Here is a 19,932-nt window from a genome sequence, read left to right as displayed (position 1 = left end):
CTAAACTCTTCAGTCAACAGGTGATAACAATGCTCTTTCCTTTTTTTTAACAATCCACAAATCAAGCAACCCTTTTTTCTGTAATTCTGCTGTTATCTGCTCCTCCTAATGCAGCTCCTATTTCACAGCCACGCAGACTTTTTTTTTACTTTAGCTAAAAATATTATTTCAGGTGTGGAAACAATAACAGATGAACATTAAGTGAGGCATGGAAATAATTTTCAATGAAGCATTGGATGTACTATCAAGAATCTCAAGGAGGCCAGATTTTGTTTTATTTATCTGACTGAGGAAACATCATCTTTGGATTGCTTTTTGCCTAGTTGGTTGTGTTGTCATACAGTTTATAAAACAGAGAAAATTAATTCACAATCCAATAAAGTCATATTTGTTTTTGCTTTGATCTTGAACTGAATAATATAACCCTCAACCCCTAGTATATTAGTGAAGCTTCTAGTTTCTTTTTACCTGGAGAAAAATGTGCATTGTTTTATGTGATGATGCACCACACCATCTGCACCCCTCTTTTCATAATCCTAGATTTGCCCATGGAGGTGGGAGGTTTGCTGGGGTACACTGATGCTCTTACTGGTACTGACAAACGTCTGGCATGCCTGGCTGGTGAGTTTTACTAACCTCGGCAGGAATAAACTGATTGCCAGATTTGGGTTCAGGAAGGAAACTTCTCAGGCCAGACTGGCAGTAAATGCTTTTATTTGGTTTGGTAATGGGGTTGTCTATTTGTTTGTCTGCTTGCTTTTCTCTGAATACAGGGCAGGGTTCACTTCCTAGGATCATCTAGCCATATATTACCTAAAAAATTCCTTATCCTGGCAACTGCCCAAGACATCATGGTCTCTCTTACTTTCTCCCTGTGGCACATTGTCATTTTTTGAAGGCCTTGCTTTTTTTTTTGTACTTAAAGATCCTAAATTGCTATTGGCCAGTACCTTTGGGCTGTGATGTGTAGGAAAGGTCAGAGGGGATGTTCTTGTGGACCGTTTTGGACTAAGTATCTATTACATGGTTGCCTGCAAGCACAAGGGACTGGACTTGATGACCTAGGTGGTCCTTTCCAGTCTTATGTTCCATGCAGAATCTTTGTTTTCAGTTGCCAAAAGGAGATTGTTCTAGGTTACTGTTCACAATTCAGCAATAATTAAGTGGCACCTCTACCAGTTGCAATGCTGATCACATGACAATCTGTACTAATGCTCCGGCAGTATTTTCTGAAAATGAATAACTGCTGTTGACACTGTAGGTGAGGATTAATATGGGGAAAATAACAGCCAAGTTCTTTGGAGTTTGCATAAGCCCCTGCTGACAAGTCATTCTCAACTGCTTTTGGGATCAATATCAAATACTGATGGACAGTGTCACGCCAATGTCAGCACTGTGGATTAATTCTGAGCTCATTATAATGAAATATAAAGGTCAGAGAGAACTAGCCTTAACTTTTATGGGTCAAACGGATGTTGGAACAGATAAAAACAAAGCAGGTTACAGAGCGTCTGAGCTCTCCTAACTATTATTGGAAAGCTACAGCCATCATTAGCTTGCTAAAAATAAAATGATTCTAAAAGGATTAAAACATTCTACAAGAAAGAATTATTATCACCTAGTGACTTCTTTAATACAATGTAGTCCATAATCTCCTTTGTAAGTGTAATTCAGGCAAAGCCAAACACTTATTAGCAACAAAGGTCAAATTAATTTTCATTGCTACATAAAAAAAGAAACCTATAGATTTCTGTTTAGCTGCCAAACAAATGTTGTCATAATTAAGGCCTAAAAAATGACTGTTAGCCCACATCAGTGGTTTTTAAAACAGCAGTAAACATTTAAGAGGGATTTGATTTGGAGCACCTGTACAATGTTGTACATTACATATAAATGAAATATATACCATAACCCGATCTGTTTGCTGTTAATTATTACTGTTTTCATCTCTTTGGATCTCAGATTTGCAATTTATCAATAGTAAATACAAGTTCTCCTTATTTATGTCTCAGAATTAGTTATCATCAGGTACACACTTTCAGTGTGGTGGAATCTTATTTACTGACAGTCAGCCACGCTTTAGGCTCATGTCTGCTCTCTATAGCCATATGCAGAGATTCTGGCTCCTTCTTTATTGCTAGAGCTGGGAAACTTGCTTTTTGCTCTGGGGTGCAGTAGCCCTAGTACAGCTACTGTCATAAGGAAGAGAAGAGCTGGAATAGTCTTTTATCATGTGGTGTAACACCCCCCCAAAAAAAAACAAAAACCCCTCAGCCAAACAAAAAAACAAGCCCATCTAACATGATGTCAGGAAAAAGGGTGCTGATAAATGTTTTTTCCCCTCATCCAGGTGTTGGGAGCGGGAGGAATTTTTGACCCAGTCTTCAGCCTTTGGTTGACATCTTTTCATATCTAGCAACAAAGTTTGATGCATGGGATCTTCCCGGATGCCATTCAGTGGGGAGTAGCTGAATATAGAATATCTCATTTCTAGGCTGGCATTTTGGGGAGGAGTGCTACTTCCCGGTACCTCTTCCAACATGCCTACTGCCACAAGTGTGCCATGGATTCCGTATGCAGGATGGGGAGAAGGTTTGGCAGCTACTTTCTCATGTCATAACTGCCTTTGAGGATTAGGCTGGAGGATCTGGCTAGATAACTGCAGTCCAAAGCCTGGCAGGGTAGGGGAGCTATTTTCAGCTGCACACTACACACAAAGGAAGAGCCAACATTTGGCCAGTGCATACAGACCTTTTTCATCTCTCATGAATCTCGTGTTTCAGGCACTTTGTTTCTATAGGCACTTTGTGTCTACTTACAGTTCAACACTACAGCAGCCTTCAGTTATAATAAAAGTGTACTGATAGTAGATTGTAAATATGCACACAGGCTCAGCCATGGATTTGTAGACGGTATGGGATTGTGCTCATGTCTGAATATATTTCTGATTCTTAACTGGGAATGGCTGAATAATATATTTGCAACAAAATACTTTGAGCTATCAGATAGTTCTTTATTTTCCCATATTCAGCAACTACTGAGGGCCCCTCAGTACAATATATGTGAGAAGGCTATAGCTCTGAACACACCATACCTGTGTACAATTGCTAGTATACTCTGTTAGCAGTAGCATGATCAGCTATTTGTAATGGAAAGGAAAAGGCAGAAAAAATGCAGGATTTTAAATTTGTTATTTATTTTTAAATTAAATTATTAAAACCCTTTATTAAGAATCAACTAATGGTTTGCCCTTGTATATCCCACTCAACTGTTGTTTGCAATGAACTAGTAAAATTTTTATGAGAGCTTTCCTTTGGAATGGATTTACCGGAATTATTTTATATAGTCCTTGACCTGTAAAAAAACAACAACCCTAAAAGTACTTTATTTCAGAAGTGATGCCACAACAAACATGCTGCTTTTTAACAGAGTATACAAAGGTGAAACAAAAAGAAAATATTACCTGCTTGTGCAGCTGTTATTAGAGCTGTGTTCCCTTCATTGTCTTGCCAGTTTACATCAAGATGAGGGCACTGTGCTAAGGCTATTACAATATCCACAAAACCTTGGTAGCAGGCAACAATAAGGCCATTCTGCAAATAACAAAATAGTAGGTAGTTAAGAAAAAGCAAACTCGGAGCAAGGCATCGATGAAATACTGTATTGATGAAACAGCATAAGTTGCACAATACTTAAGTGTAGAGCCAGTACAATGAGGCAATTTGGATTAGGCGTTCTGAGTTTCTACAAAGTTTGGTATATGTTGTTACATCTGGAGGTCTTATTCAGGCCAACATTTTTAGGGCCACAGAAATCCTAGAGCTACTCATACTACAAGGAGTGCTCTCTGCAGTATGTCCCAAGAGTGCATAACACTGCAGGGGGCGGAGAACTCATGAGAGTATAACTGTATCCTCCAAGAGCCAGCAATGAAAGAATGTACTGTAGGCACATTCTTCTAAAGACGTGATTTAGAAGAATCCTAAGCACCCTAAGATCCTTTCAAGGACGATGCAGGGTGCCTTACAATGTGAATCATCTCTGTACCCTTACCAGTACTAACAAGGCAAACCCAGAGATTTCAAATAGAAACCCAGTGTGTCAAAAAATTCTGACCTGTTCTGAACTTTCTGCACTTTTTGCAAAGCAGGATTGGCTATTTTTCTGTAGTCAAAAAACAAGTGGAAACTATGAACTGGCATTTTTTGAGGAGAGCCTTGAGTCTATCAAAGGTTATATTAAGTTTATCAATAGTACTTTGACTCTAAACATGTTGAGAGCCGTTCCTTTAAAAGCAACAGTGGGCAAAATATGGCCTGTGAGCCGGATCCAGCCCATGGAGCAATCTTACCCGGCCCATGATGGGTACCTTGACCCCACCCAGCCCAGGTGTGGGGGCAGCCCAGGCTGTGGTACATACAGCAGGTTCTGCTGCCCCTTGGTGTGCAATGGGGCTGAGGTGGCACAGCAGCCAGACTTCATTTCTCAGCAGCCACAGCAGTGGTGGCTCCCTACAGCTGCTGCTGCTGGACTCAGGCCCATCTGCCCAGCACCCACCACTGGGGGCAGGATCCATGCAGGCAGGGTGTGCAGTTGGGCAGCTGGGATGGGGTGTGAGCCAGCAAAGAGCAGCATCTGGGAGCAAATAGGCAGATGGGGCTGGGAAGACCCCAAGAACTTTGGGCGGTGACAGTGTGGGGCTGTGGCCAAGTCGTGATCCACTGCCTGCAACAGGTACCCAGGTAAGAGAGTGTGGGGAGTGGATAGTGGCTCCATCCCAGCCTGGCCCCACACAGTTACCACCCCATGATCCCAACCCCATATGCAGCTCTCTGCCTGGCCATGTGCCCTACCCACACAGCTCTTGGCCCTGGACTGAGATACAACATGTGGCCAGGCAGGGAGCTTGGGGCAGTGACATCACAGGGCTGGGGCAAAGCCATGATCCATTCCCTGAACACCCCTGCCTGCGGAGCCCATGCCAATCATGGGCACGCGGGCAGCGGATCATGGCTTGGCCCTGCTCCTGGCCTTGCATTGTCACTGCCCCATGACCCTGCCCTGTGATCCTGGCTTCACCTGCTCATCCTGCTCCCGAACATTGCTCCCCATGCACCCATGTCCCCCATCCAACATAGGAGTTTTGGTGACTCGTTGTACAGGGGCAGGGCTGACACAGCCCATGACAGCCCAACAAAACCCCCTATGTAGCCCATGGGTCTAAATAATTGTTCACTCTTGCTCTAAAGGTATCGTTATGTGTAACATGCATTACTGACATAAATGACAAATGTCAATGTTGAGTCTATTTAAAGAGTCAGTGGATTACATTTGGGTTGTTATTCTTTTAATTTAAATGGCTTAATTTTTAAAAAACCCACAACTGCTCATAATATATAGTTTAAAAATACTAAATGATCTCAAACAACCCTAAATGACATGGAAAATGTAACCCATATTGCTCCCTTACCTACCATTTGCAAACAGATAGGCAAGAGAAGCAAGGCTTTTTGTGGTTTCTTTTATTGGACCAATTGTTTAGTTGGGGGATTGCCAGACACGTTTTTGGGCTTCAAGTACCCTTCCTCAGGTTGTAGGCAATATTTTTTCTAGTGTAGCTAGCTCATAAGCACACATTTCAATTATTCAGCAATCAGAAGACAACAGAAATTCAGAGACATTTCTGAAAGCACAACAAAGACTAATATTAAAAGACTGACTAGTGGGCTAAGAAAATTGTAAGGTTTTGACTTTAATTCAGGAAAGTCAAATTTAAAGTGCCTATTGCACACTACCCTCTCTGTCTTTATACGTACTACTATGTGATGGGATGTACATGATATTCTCACATGGTAGTAGACAATCCATCATGCCATTGGGCAAATGATTATTTTATAAATATGCTCCAGCTATATGCAACCATATAAATATTTTGTATCCAAATCATAGTAAGTTAGCAGCTGTTATTATACAGCAGGCTGAACACCACAAGTTCCAAGAACATGGAACAATATTTCATTTGGCCATTTAAAAAGAATGTTTTTGTCCAGTGGGTAGTTTTAAGTTCATAATACCTGTGACTAATTTGAAATATTTAAGATATCACTTTGCAACTAACTTTTATCCTACTATAAATAGATTGCTTTAAAAAGTCCCAACTGAATGTTTTTGAGGACAACTGAAAGTTATGTGAAATCTCCAGGAGGAATGAGGTAGGAATTGCACCTGACCAACCAAATTTGACCTCAGCACTGTTTCACTCAAAAGCAAGGAAAAACTGCTCCCATGAAATATAAAAATAGTCTTGCCATTGATTAAGTGGAACCAATGGACTTAATCCAAAACATTTCACTTGCCCATTAAAATTTTTTTAAAGTCTCATTTTTTCAGGATTACTTTTATAGCTCACTATGAATACATTCACACTACTCCGCTGAATGCAAAATAAGAGAAAGGAGGTTTGGAGGGTGTAAGGTCAAAGGTTCTTCTGAGCCTAGTGGCTAATGGGAAGTGCATGGTTAATGCGTGCCAGTTTCTTCAGTCAGTGGCATCCAAGGATATGATGTGGTCAGTTTTTTTGTTTCCCAACTTGAACAGGCAGGATTTTATTTACTAGTGCATCAGTAGGGGGTCATCCTTGGCACCACCACACCTCCAGAAAGAGGCTTGGAGCCACATCTCCAATGCCATAACATGCTGCCTTAATCACTCTGATACCTTGCCCTACAACCAAGAGGGCTTAGTGAAGTTCAGTGGCTTCTCCTACTATCATTATAAGTACTTAGGAGTGCTGGCTGTGATCTCAGAAAATCTAACAGCTCAACAAAAGATGGCAACAAATAGTGCTCACTTCTCTGGTCCTTTCTCCCTGGATGGAAAGTACCAGAGAAGACTTGTTAAATAATTTATGACCACCAAATTATTAGAAAAATGGAAGCTAACTGGATTTTAAAAAATGAACCCAACAGCATGGCAAACACAAACCTCACAATTTTTTTGCTGTTCAAAGGGTCAGCGTAGTTCCACTTGACTCCCATCTGGTCCCTACAAAATCTGAGGGTTGTCAACATTAGCAGGGTCTCCCTTAACTCCTGCTGATTAATGGTCAAAAAGCCCAAGGAAATACCCTTATAGTTTCCCTTAGGCTACAATCCTTTAGAGACAGGGCAGGCAAAGAAATGGAGTGAAGTAAATACAGGTTTCCCTCATTTTATGCAGGTTCTGTATGTGTGAATTCACTCTTACGTGATGACACTTTTTATACCAAGAATTTGTTATATGCAAGGTAAATTCACTCTTATGCGATTGGTGTGGTGGAAACCCACAGTCAGCTGCTTTGTGCAGTGCATTGTGGAAGTGACATACAACAAAATATAGCCTCCTATGTGGATCTGTGCTCCTCACTTGTTGTCTGCAACATGTGTTTCTGTAGTTGTCATCCCCATTATGGTAACATTCATCACCACCCTGTGCTTGTGTGTACTGTCTGCTGTTGGTGAATACCAAAATTGTCTTGTAAAAGTGGTAGAAATGGGTCTGGGGGTCAGTACAGTCGAGGTCTTGGAACATATCCTTATTTGTTACATTGCAAAGTGGGTTCCCTTTATGCAAATTTGAGTTATGCGCTGTTTTCCAGGAACACACGTACAGCATAAAGCAAGGGAAGCCTGTACTGACCATTAATGTGTATTTTCTTTCTTTGAACAAAGTGAAACCAGCTGCAGGGACACCACCTGATGTATAGATGCTTTTCATGAATTACAAATCTCTAAATTTATATATTTTTCATAGCTATTGGTCCAAATGAGCTTGTAAAGGTCTACAGATACCATCTTTAATCTTGTTTTTTTAGTAAAAAAATAAAAAATAAAAATACTGAATCTATTCAAATGTAAGGTTTTTCCCCCCCAATCACCATGGGGAAAAAAACTCTTCCTCTTATAACTGCATACAAGGAAACTATGTTAAATACATTGTCTATCATTAAACTGCTGCCAAAAAACAGCATGTGCTCAGTAACAGAACTCAACTCTGCAGTTGAGTAAATGCAGCCAACTATGAGGATAGGTTAGTGTAGCTCATCTGAATAAAATATATGCTAGTGTCTATTGCATGCAGTCTCCCTCAACACCAACTCTTTTTCAAGTCAGGTGAGTCACTACACGGAATACATTTTTATATTCTTTTCACTCCCACAGCTGAGCTGCACCTTTCTTTCGTATTTCCAGTCATTGCTGTTTGTTCACTTGCCTTAAATGTCTGGCAAAGATCACCAAGTGGGGTCCCAAACAGTTCATCCAGCATCCCTCGATCACCCCCTCTCTCAGCCTGTCATATATGATTAGTGTGGTCACACCTCAGTGAGGTGGAGCTGGGCCATGTTGCCCTGCACCTCATCTGCATTTTTGGAGATCCCGGGATTCGTGGCAAGAACACCCATTTCTTGTCATGAGTGTGAGGGCGCTAATTAGTATGTGGATCCTTTGTGTGTGTGGGGGGGGGATGTATCTGGAGTACAACACATACTGAACAGTGCTGAGCTGTGGGGTCAGCATGGCTTGAAACACTGTTTGGGGCCCAGACCACTGAATTATATAGTAAATCCTGAGCCTTTTGGTTTTGGACTGATCATGTATAGATACAAAAGTGCTGCTTAAAAGTGTATTTGTGGAGTACCTGTGCAAAAAGCATGTAGCATTTTCAAAAAGAAAAAAATGCCTCAATTCTAGATTAACTAAATCTATGGGTACCTGTAGTAATGTGCCTATATGCAAATTTTGCTCCTCTCTTCTATATGTTCAGGGAGAGCAGGGTTTGACAGTAAGGAGGGTGGAAGAAGTTGGCAGGGGAGCAGAGGACATGAGGGCTGCCCCTCTATCACTAGGTGATCTGGTATATTCAAGGCAAATATCCAATAATTGCATATTATTGCTTGGAAATTTTAACAAATGTATACATTGTCTATATACAGAATCTAATTATTGGGGGTGGTTAGCTTATATTCAGGGTCATCTTATAGTCAAGCAAATATGGTAGGTGACATCTTCAGCTGGTATAAATTCACATAATTCAAGTTAATTTAGTGATGTTTTGGCAATTACACATGTTGAAGGCCTGTCCCACTGAATCGACCAAGAAGAAAACAGGCTACCAGGTGCATCTCAGAAGTGTTTCTGAGACACAGGACTTCCTAAGGTTAGTTGTAGGGTGATGTATGTTATACAGTTCTCTTGCTGTGTGTCCTAATGGAAACCTGTATCTGAGCAATCATCAGATCACATCTGGTCTTAAAATTTACCCAGTCTCCAACTAACCATAATCCAGTCCAAGCAGATATGTCCATGTTTCTAAAATGCTCTTACTAAAGCAGTCCCCCCCCCTTCCCGCCATGGACTACTCTCAACACTGACCCTACTGGGTGATAAAAATACAGCTTCCTTGACATGGTATTTCCATTACAACAAGGTTGCTAGCTCAGATCATTAGTGGTTGTTTCAGTTTCCTCATCCCTTTACATTCTGGGCACTCCTTTCTGTTCAGGTAATAAACAGCTTCATTAAGATACAGATACAATGTGTAATCTCTTTGATCATACATAGACCATAAAATTTCTCAATTACACCTTTGAATAAGATTGTTACTTTGATTTATTTTCTACACAATTTGTCCTTCCACCCAATCTTTAACAAAGCTTGGTATTTCTTGATAAAGTATTTTTCAATTTCCTTCGAGTTAATGTGCAATACTTCAAAGCATTCATTTGAAACTGGATAGGGGATCCTGCTAGATAAACACATCCTTATCGTCATACAACTTCAGGTAATACTTACCAAAAGGCAGTTATCCTCCTAGTGAGGCTGTCCAGGCTAACTTAAAAATTATTGCTCTCTCTGCCCTTAACATTACTATATTCCTTTAATAATTACTTCTCATTGAATGCTCAGGAATTAAATGTCACAACTCCAAACCTCTACATAAAAGAAATACACTCTGACTGAGTGGAAAAAAAATTAAATATTAATGACATTGCAAAATAAACGTGCAAAAGCTTAGAAATTAGGAAGTGAGTTGTTTTATTTTCAGAAGAAACTGTTATGTATCACTCTTAATTTCATGGTATTTTCAACAGTGTAGTTCTTTTCAATGGGTAAACCTGTTACTGATTCACTCTGTATTTAAAATTTCAATTGTACAGCAGAATAACAAAATTCTTCAGGGCATCTCAGAAAAAAAATCTCCACTTGGCGACAACTTTACCCTTATATTTTTGGGAAGGTTACTGCCTTACTGCATTTTGGGACTTTCCTCTTATTTTGAACACCTTCTAAGAAAAGTTTCTTTGTCAGGCAGAACAGGACCTATGTACTACCACATATGCATTAAAATCAATGGCAAGTCTGACTTCACTAGAAACTGCAGCAGGTTGTAAAGCGGGGCTCCAGATGCAATACATCTCTCCTGTCACCTGCAAGGAGTTTGCTGATGAACTTCCAGTTTTAGATTAACTGAGTTCAGATACACATTGAGAAAGATATTACAGGTTTAACTCAAAGGCTAAACTCATAAGACCAAATAAAAACAGTAGACGGTACATCTTTCATTCAATTTTGACTTTTACATTGCAGAGAAATGAGTTTAACTGCAAACTTTTTTCAAAGTATCCTTGGTGTAAATGGCATAACTTTACTAAATACATTTGAAATATGCTCACTTTCAGTAGCTGAAGATGTGTCCTTAATAAAAATTTAGAAAAACATTTAGGGGAGTAATCCCTGAGCTTCAGAAACATTAAATAGGTGGCTTTACTGTTAATGTCATTTAACACCTAGACCAGGGACAAAAGTTGGATGTCCATGTACTTTGTGGTCTCAAGGTGACAGTCTGATCCATCAAAACCATTGTAGCCTATTGCAGCCTTCAGCAAAAAAGCTAAGGCCAGAGTCAGAAGTAGAAGAGAAGATACAAAAACTATCTAGGACACTCAGCAAATCACTAATTAAAATTTTACAGAAGTCAGCAGCATTAGTCATGAGAGACCACAGCATCTTGAAAGGCTGTTTTAACATTTAAAACAATGAATATGGCTAACAGATGTCATGATCTGCTTAAAACTGTTTTAATAGTGCCAATGAGAAATACAACTGACATAAAATTGCTGCCCCGCAAACCATTTCTTGAGGCTATTAATAAGGCAAAAAGATAGGGCTGCCTATCCTAATCCACAATAACATACAGTGGTTCACAATAACATACAATTCTGCCCAAGAAGTCTTTAGAAAGCAATTAAAACAAGTTGTGGTCCTAGGAAAAGGTTCCTGGTAGGTAGCTATGGAGTCTGACCCCATCTTGTTTTCTATACAACAGATGCAGAGCTTTCCCTTGCTGCCTCATTAACACTACATTTACAGTGAGCTCAAGGAAGCATCCACAGAGACAAGAACACAGCTTGCTTGCATCTCTGCCCGTTCAGGCCTCTGTCTCAGGTGAAAACAAATAAGAAAAACACCTGTAATCACAACCCTCCTCAATGTTTAGGCATATACTATTAGAGTGGCCCTTCACAAATGCTCCCCAGCCTGCAGAGTTAAGGAAGTTAAGGTTAGTTCCAATCCCAAAAGCATTCCTGTGACCACAGGAGGTAGTCTTAGTGGGCAGTAGCCACACATTTAGGTTGGGGAGGAAGCCAGTAAAGAGTTTGATTTCTCTCCCTGTGGCTGTCCCATCCTTACAGGAAGAGGGAGGAGGAGTCCTTTTCCAACAGTTCTGAAGACAGTACTTGGAAGATAGCTACTCTCTTCCTCTTACTGGAGGAAAGATAGTACTGGGAGGCAACAGATGTTTCCTAATGATGATCCTAGGGGAAGCAGGAGACAGACAGCTTAGCAATGGGATACCAAAAATGAAAGGAAGAGGGAAACAAAGTTGTTGAAAAGCAAAGCAGGGCATCAGGAATAGGGAGCATAGGTACTGACATAAAAGAATAAGGGAATACAACATAGGTATCGACATAAGGGAATACTAGCATAATTCAGAGGCTAGTAGAGAATAGATAGGGGGACCAAGGAGCCCAGAATGAAAGCAGTATAGGGCAAATGCAAAGGATGGACAAGGTGCAGGGTACACTGGGGTAGATTAAGAAAGAGTAATCTGAATGCCACGGGCATGCCCATGCCATGGACACATACATGGAGATACAGGCACTAACACTAAGATAATTTAAACATATAATTTAAATACATGCATATTGATACTAATATATAATAGGCTTAGAAAACATAACATTTACCTATTTTAGGTGTGCTTTATTTCACCTGAGACTGGGAGAATACTGCTTGTATAAAAGTATGTTCAAAACTGTTCAGCAGTATGGAACGGTGTACCTAGCTTAGTAAATTAAAATAAAGGATTTTTATGTTGGGGGAATATTATATACATTAGATCTTATGTTAACAATTATATAGACAATATTACTTGTTCATCACATAATTCTAGAAAATGAAGAAATTGCAAGAAATACCACAGGATTGATAATGAACCCAAGGTGAACAACAAAGCAAAAGAGAGAAGCTGTAAAATGATTTTAGCTTTCCAGAAAATCTCTTCAGACATTAATTTTTTTCCTCCAAGATGGCAAAAATGAAAGTAAATTAATTTAGCATTTCACTATTTGCTTGGGACAAATAAGGTGTTTGGCAGAAGAATAAAATACCATTAGGTTGCTGGAGGCGTCTTAGTAAAACACTAGCAAAAGGCATTTGAGCCTAGACTGCTAAGCTTGTGTGACAGTTTTATGGTAGCTGTAATTAAGCAAATATGTAATTTTACTGAATCAAACGATGATGAACTTTAACAATGTATATTCAGATAGAATTATAGCAAAAGCATTTATAAGTATGCAAATCCAACAGCATTTATAAGCAACAGAAATTTAAAATAGAAATAATAAGAATACTAATAGCATGCAACTTATGTTAAATCTCATCCTTGTTAATTTAGCAAATAATGGTGTCACATATTAAATTTGCAATGTTATGAGAAGCATTAAAATTTATGTCTTTTTTATGTTAAACGACCATAATACAAAGCAAAAGCATCCAAGTGATTCTGTTCATTTCAAAAGAAATTGGCCAAGAATTATTTGATACAGGGCAAATATTGTTCTCGTTAAAACTGTATAAATCAGGAGCCACTCAAAAGTAAAAAGCAAACTTCCAAATTTACATAAGAGCAATTAAAAATAATTTAGTACTGAGCATCAGTATTTGATATCACCCAATACACAAACTGAATGAAATCTTATAAACTCTATATATGCTAGTAAGATAGAAGGCAGAACAAGGTGGCACTGTAACTAGTTTAGAGAAGCATCAGCTTTCATAGGCAACAGCCTAGTTCTTCAGATGCTATGAATAAAGTCTCCTGTACAATGTCACTCTTCCCTGTCTTGTGCCCAACTTGAGACTAATACAGATAACTCTCTCTCTCTCTCTGCTAGTGAGAAAAACATTTGCCATTTGCTTAAAATCATATTTATAATGGGTTTTACTGATTAGGTCAGCAGAGAATGATGCAGTAATTATCCAGATCATTAATCCCGGAAGAAAGGTTGTTTGTGCACTACAGAAATCTGTCAGGCACATATATTTTGATAACACTTATATAAGAGAATTTAAGGTAATGGGGTGCGCGTGTGCGTGTGTGTGTGAGAGAGAGAGAGTGAGTGGACACTCATGGATGCACACACACGTCACACACAGATTGCTGAAAAACTGACAAAAAGAATCAAGAGGTTGAACTAGTAAATTTTTGTTTGAATCAAAATATAGAAGTCAGCAGGAAGATGCTGAGTTTGCCAATGAAAGTAATCAGACAAGTGCAAAAGAGTATATTTCAGGAAGGGCTGAAGCAGCAAGGTGTAAAACATTGTGATTCTGCAAAGGAACATAGTAGCCTAAAGCAGAATGTTGTTTCCAACAGTTAAGCTTAATGATGTTATCCATTCCTCTGCCTGAATAAGAAAAAAATCACAAAAAAATGTCACCTCTACTGCAAAAAATGCCAGGTAGAAACATTACACTTTTACCAGTAGGGATGATGAAAACAAGTCTATACCCATAGCAGAAGAGAAGTTTGGCACACTTAGACTGGTTTAAAAATGGTGAAATCTAGTCTAAGATTTGCCCCCTCTGCCCCACCAAGGGCCAAATGTGCATTCTGTTCGCCACCGATCTAAACTACAATGCTTACAGAAAACCGTGTAACTTACACTGATTCCACCTCAGGCTTTTTGAATATCCATACCTAGCCCAAGAGCTCTAAGAACTCAGACTGGAGTTTAATGCAGCTTTCATTCTATTGTGTAAAAACATGAGATACTTTTTGTAAAGTCTGAAAACTAATATACAACTCTCAGCCTCAATAAAATGAATGAGGCAGGTTCTAACCTTTGTTATGCCCTAAAACACTACATGCCTGTGTTGCTGAACTGATGTAAATAACTGAAAAATTTAGCCTACGTATCATCTCCGCAAAAAATCCCTACCTAATCTACTGTAATCTAAATCTACGGTAATCTCTGCTAAGAATAGCTTGTCTACTTTTCTACCCTTGCAAGAGTTTACATTGCTCAACAAATAATCCAGCACCACTTGGAAAATAAATCAGATAATGGAAAAGAATGTGTTATCTGTTAATAGAGTTAATTTTATAATCATTTTGCTATTGCTAATATAGTAATATTGCTGTTGCTATTTTTTAAATAACCTCATTATCATTAATGTCATATACAAATGAAGAGGGTAGCTTTGCAGAAACTTCAAGTTTATTGAAACTAATTTCCGATTTTCATTAAAAAGCAACTAGGTGCCAAGCCACAATCCCACAAGGACATGGTTACTCCTGTTTCTTACAGATATCCTTTTTAAAAGTATCTTAAAGTGCTTAGGTGAGAGGTAAAATGGAAAGATTTTAGCTAATTATGAACTAGTGACTTGTAATGAGTTAACTAATATCATCAGATTCAAGGTCTTGAGGAGGGAAAGGCTCCAGGGAAAAACACTTTTAGCTTCTGGAGACAGCTGGAGGTTGTTTGCTTCAGCTCCCTGGCTTGCACAATTTATTTGAAAGGATCCCTGAGAGATGAGCTTAGATCAGAGTAAACTTTCCTCTCTGTGTGTTTGCACTAGTTCTATCAGTGAAGAATTTAGTATTCCTATGGTATCAACACTTCCTTGTATCTAGGATGGGAAATAATATTTGAAATAAATTATAGTGCTATCAGATGAAATCCTAAAAACTTCAGCTAATTGCTTGGGATTTTGGTGATCAGAAACTATCCTGTTTCTCTGCCCCTCTTCTTCGCTTCTTTCACCTAGTCTGTTGGCCTTGCAACCATCTTTCCTTTCAGGTTACCCATACCCCCTCCGAACTGTGCTTGAGGAGAAACACAACTGTAAAGTCAGAAGGTAAGAGTCACATCCATAGCCCCAGTAAAGCTGCTTTGCACACATCTAGCAACCTGAAGCAGTCTTACAGCAGGCCATATGGGAAACAGGGAAATTCTCTTGATGTTAGAATAATTTTGGGGTATATGGAGCCTAAAATAGTAACTGACTGTGTCAAGGATCCTCAACTGAGCTCTACTTGGCTGAAGCTATGCACTGAGTCCTAGGTTTAATGCATCCCCAAACATCAGAAGGCCTGCCAAGAATGGAAATCTGGTTCCTATGGACAAAATAAGAGGCCCAACTGTCTTCTCACTCCAGCAGTGTTGTCAGCGATTAGGTTTTTGATCTTCCTGCAAATAAAACACTTTTGTGTGTGAGAGAGAAAGCTCAGGTGGTAAGTTGCATTTTTCCTACCCCTCCAACCCTCACCTGGGGTGTATTAGTAGTAGAAGGAATAAATGTGTTGGGAATTATTACAATTGGTAGGAATGAAAATACTTTTGTGCACTAGCACAGAGAACCTGGCAACCACTATACCAGTGGCCAACAATGTCAATTCATGCATACATATATAGGTACATATATTATAAACATAAACTTTAGCCAGTTCTAATACTTTTCAACTACAAGAACTTGTTGGGTTTTGGGGGGTTTTTTTGCTCTTAACTTTGCTACACTTGAACTGCCCAGGCTAAAGTTTTCCACATTGGGTGTCTAACATGGGCAGAATTGTTTTGGAAAGCTTTGGTAGAATGAGATTAGGAAAAAATACATCTTCTTCATGTTCATAATAACATTAATAAGAAAAATAATAAAGCCAGCTGCCAGAATTTGAGAGGCCCTAGTGCTTCCACATAGTTGGCCAGGAACATTTGATTAGGCATATAAGATGCCTTTACATGTGCTTTGGGGTGGGGAGGCAGGGGGTGTTAATTAGAGCAGCTCTCAGGTGCTGCTCTAATTAAAACACCTACAGTGTTTCATGTATTCAGCACCCTATGCTTCAAAACAGCAATAGGGGCATTTTAACTTGTTTGACAAGTTTTAGTTAAAGCACCCCTGCTACCAGTTTAAAATGCAGGGACACTGAATACATGTGACACTGAGTCTGCTCTGATGTGTTCTAATTAGAACCCATTGGAACGGGTGTCAGGCATGTGTATAAGCCAGCATAAGTGACAATATTAGTAATGTCTGGAGATAAGATTGCCTAACATTCTCTGCTTTTACTATCTATGTGAAAATTCACCCTATTTTGGACAAGGCTTAAGTCTTATTCTCTCCTCACTTCTCCCCTCAAAAATAAAAAAACAAAAAAGTCTGTTTGCCAGTGTTCACTAAGTTGTTAGAGTTTTGAGGTTCCTAGCTAAATTCTCTAAAACACTGATTCTGAATGAGAGTGCCTTGAGATCCTTTCAAGGATGGCATCAGCTTAATACTTAAGGGGTGCATCTACACAAGATGGTACAGTGCACCCAGGACTGCAGCATGTTAAGCCAAGTCAGAGCAGCCCCAGCTGGCAGGGACCTGGGGGCTCAGTCTGCCAACCTGGGGCTGCTCCCTTCAGCTCAAAGTGTTGTGGAATGGCTGGCTAGGGCACAAAGGTGCTCCAGTGCAAGGCTAACCAGAAGGCAGGCCCCTGCACTGAAGCATCCTCATGCACCAGCCAGCTGTGCCAGCATCTACATGTGCACTGCCATGGAGTAAAAAACTCAGTAGCAGGATAGTACTATCCTGCTGTGGAGTTCATTAGTTTATTCCAGCCTCAGGGGCAACACATAGGGGGTGCACATGCACCCCCTGAGCATGGCAGTGCACCCCCTACAAAAAGGCGCTGCCTATATTTTCAGCGGTGCCTGAGGGTGGTTGCCACTTCCTACCCCTCCGCTGGTCTGTGATCCCTGCTGGCCACCCCCCATGCTGCTGCTGGTGACTGGGGGTGGTCACCAATGCTTGATTGGCATGTAACCCCCCCCCCCCCCCACTGAACGTGCCAGCGGCATCTGCAGGAGCTCCTCCACTTATTGCCACTGAGCTCCTGCCGCTGCCATGCCACCCCAGCCTCCAGTTGCATGAGTTGTTCATGTCTAGCCTAATATCCCTGCACATGTAGATGTGAAATGTTGACTGCAGAGCCAATTAGTCTACTCCACAGTAAATGTCTTGCATAGATGTGTCCTGTAAGAGGTTCTTGAGGAGGCAGCTGCGAAGAGAAGGAAGCAGAAGGAGAGAGGATCTGAGGGAGATGAGTTTAAGCGCTGGCAATGAGCAACCTTAATTCTGCAAATTCCTAACTTCTGAAGGCTTGACTTCAGGTTCTTAATATTTTTTAAGTGTAGGGTTTTTCCTGGATATTTGTCCATTTCTCCCCCCTCCCTCACCCCCCCCCTTTTTTGGCAAGATACTGGCATTTATGTACCTGTGTACTCACAATTAACTGCAAATATTAATTTACAGTGGCAGGATAGATCCACTGTACTTGGAGTATTGTGATCAGTCTTAGTCACTTTACGTGAAGAAAAACACAAAGTTACACTTGCTGAAGAGATTAGATTGTAGTGCAGCACAGATGATTAATGGAATGGAGATGGGAAGACATAAAGGGAAGGTGATTAAGCATTGAAATAGATTACCTAGAGAGGTTGTGGAATCTCCATCCTTGAGAGTTTTTAAGAGCAGGTTAGACAAATACTTGTCTGACATGGCTTAGACAGGAATGATCCTGCCTTGAGCAGGGGCTTGGGCAAGATTCCCTCCTGAGGTCCCTTCCAGTGCTATTTTTATTATTCTATGAAAGAGAGAGGCAATATAAGGTTTGTTGTTCAGAGGCACTAGTTGGAAGTATTCCAATAGTTTATAAAACTAAAACTTGGTAGTTTTTTTGAGATCTCTGGATAAAGCAGAGCTGACTAAAGAACGCATATCTTTAGGTAACAAGGAAACATATGCAAGAAGAATTTAAGGAAGTATTATCTTGCTATCAAGGTACTTAAATAAGTGGAATGAACTATCAGCTAAACAGTTACTCCTAACTTAGAGCAGGAAGATAAAAATAAGTCACCCATGGCCCTGTGAACACTGTGCTATGTGTGATTGTAAAAAAGGCAGAGAAGTATGGGGGAAAACTAACCCATGTGTTATTTTTACAAAATCAAATTCTGTATTTCCAGTTTAGTTAGGTTGTCAGATTGGGATTAATACTATTAAGCAGCAGTGATTCCTAACAAATAATACAGCCCTATTCATCTTAGCAACACAGTTTGTACAGTATAGACTAATCAGTATTAATATTGCCAAATATTAGTGCTAAATTTTGATGGTGTTGGCAGGAATAACACAGGTACTTTGGAAAATTGACAGCCCTCCTAGCTCATCCCTACTTCTTGATGTTTATCTGAGTCTGTTTGCTCTCTTTCTTGTTTGCAGGAATGTAATTCAAAGCTGGGAGATAAGACAAAGAGGGCCGATTTGCCAGATACGAATGGGAATGGCACACTTAATTTTAATGAAAGAGGCACTAGTTGGCACCCCACTGTATTTAGAAGACAATTGCCTCATAGTCTCTGTCTGCATTTTGAGATATCAAGAAACTTACCAATGAAAAAAGTCACCTCTCTTTATGCCTCACTGGGGAGCAAGGGTCGAGTGCATTAGACACTCTCCATAATCTCTAACCATTGTTTTGTTGTTTACAGTTTACACACCTCTGCAACAATGCTTTTGCTCTGATATAATCAGGCTATTCTCCAGTCTTTTCCAGGAGCTTCTACAAATATTTTGGCAAAATCTGTCCTCATGAGTTTTCCACCTATGAAAGCTTTGCAGCTGTGCATCTGTTTGTTTTGTGGAAGAGTTAGTTTCTGAGTAATGTGTTTCAGATATGCCAAGTGTCATACATCCTGAATGGTGGAAAGCCCTGTCTCATAAGCATATATCTCAGGTAAAAATCACACATGCAGACAGAGAGTATTTTCCATAAAATATCTCTTGACCAAGTGAGCCAGGAGACCGTGGTTCGTTTCACACCTTACATTGACTGGCACAGATAAATAGATAATTCTATGTAGTCCATAACTCTTATTAACCAAGTAAGGCCTTACCCATCATTGTAGGAAGCAGAGAACTAGTAATACCCCTCTTTTGCACCCTCCTCCCCTGCACCATCTATAAATAAAGTAGTTGAGATATTGCTCAAGATCACTCTCACTTGAAAGGAGAGCCTAGGAAATCTGATTCCCTGATAAGGGGTGCCTCTTCCTGAGAAGGGTATGCTGTCTTTCATAAAATGTAGTACTTACTTGGCAGGGGAAATACCAGGACCACTAAGGCAGTTTTCCTAGTTGCGGGGGGAAATCACTTTTCTGGCAGGGGGCAGTACCCTGGCTAAGGTAATGCCTCCCACTTTCTCTTCCAATGAGAAGATCTTTGCTAAATGCTGACTTTATGGAAATGGGAGACTCCTCCCTAGCTTGTTCCTGTGACCATA

General features: G+C 40.0%; 1 protein-coding gene across 1 annotated transcript in view; it reads right to left on the bottom strand.

The window, feature by feature from the left end:
* ANKRD33B (ankyrin repeat domain 33B) overlaps positions 1-19,932 on the bottom strand; it is an 81,946-nt gene that overhangs the window by 28,793 nt on the left and 33,221 nt on the right. Inside the window, exon 2 of the mRNA XM_090048352.1 lies at positions 3,464-3,593. Coding sequence (XP_089904478.1) covers positions 3,464-3,593 — 130 coding nt within the window. The remainder of the gene's footprint in view (positions 1-3,463; positions 3,594-19,932) is intronic.

Source organism: Crocodylus siamensis, chromosome 5 (assembly GCF_052110815.1).
Source record: "Crocodylus siamensis isolate JL-2025a chromosome 5, ASM5211081v1, whole genome shotgun sequence".
Classification (NCBI taxonomy): Eukaryota; Metazoa; Chordata; order Crocodylia; family Crocodylidae; genus Crocodylus; species Crocodylus siamensis.
Note: the sequence above shows the minus strand (reverse complement) of the source record. Positions and strands in the feature narration are given on the sequence as shown.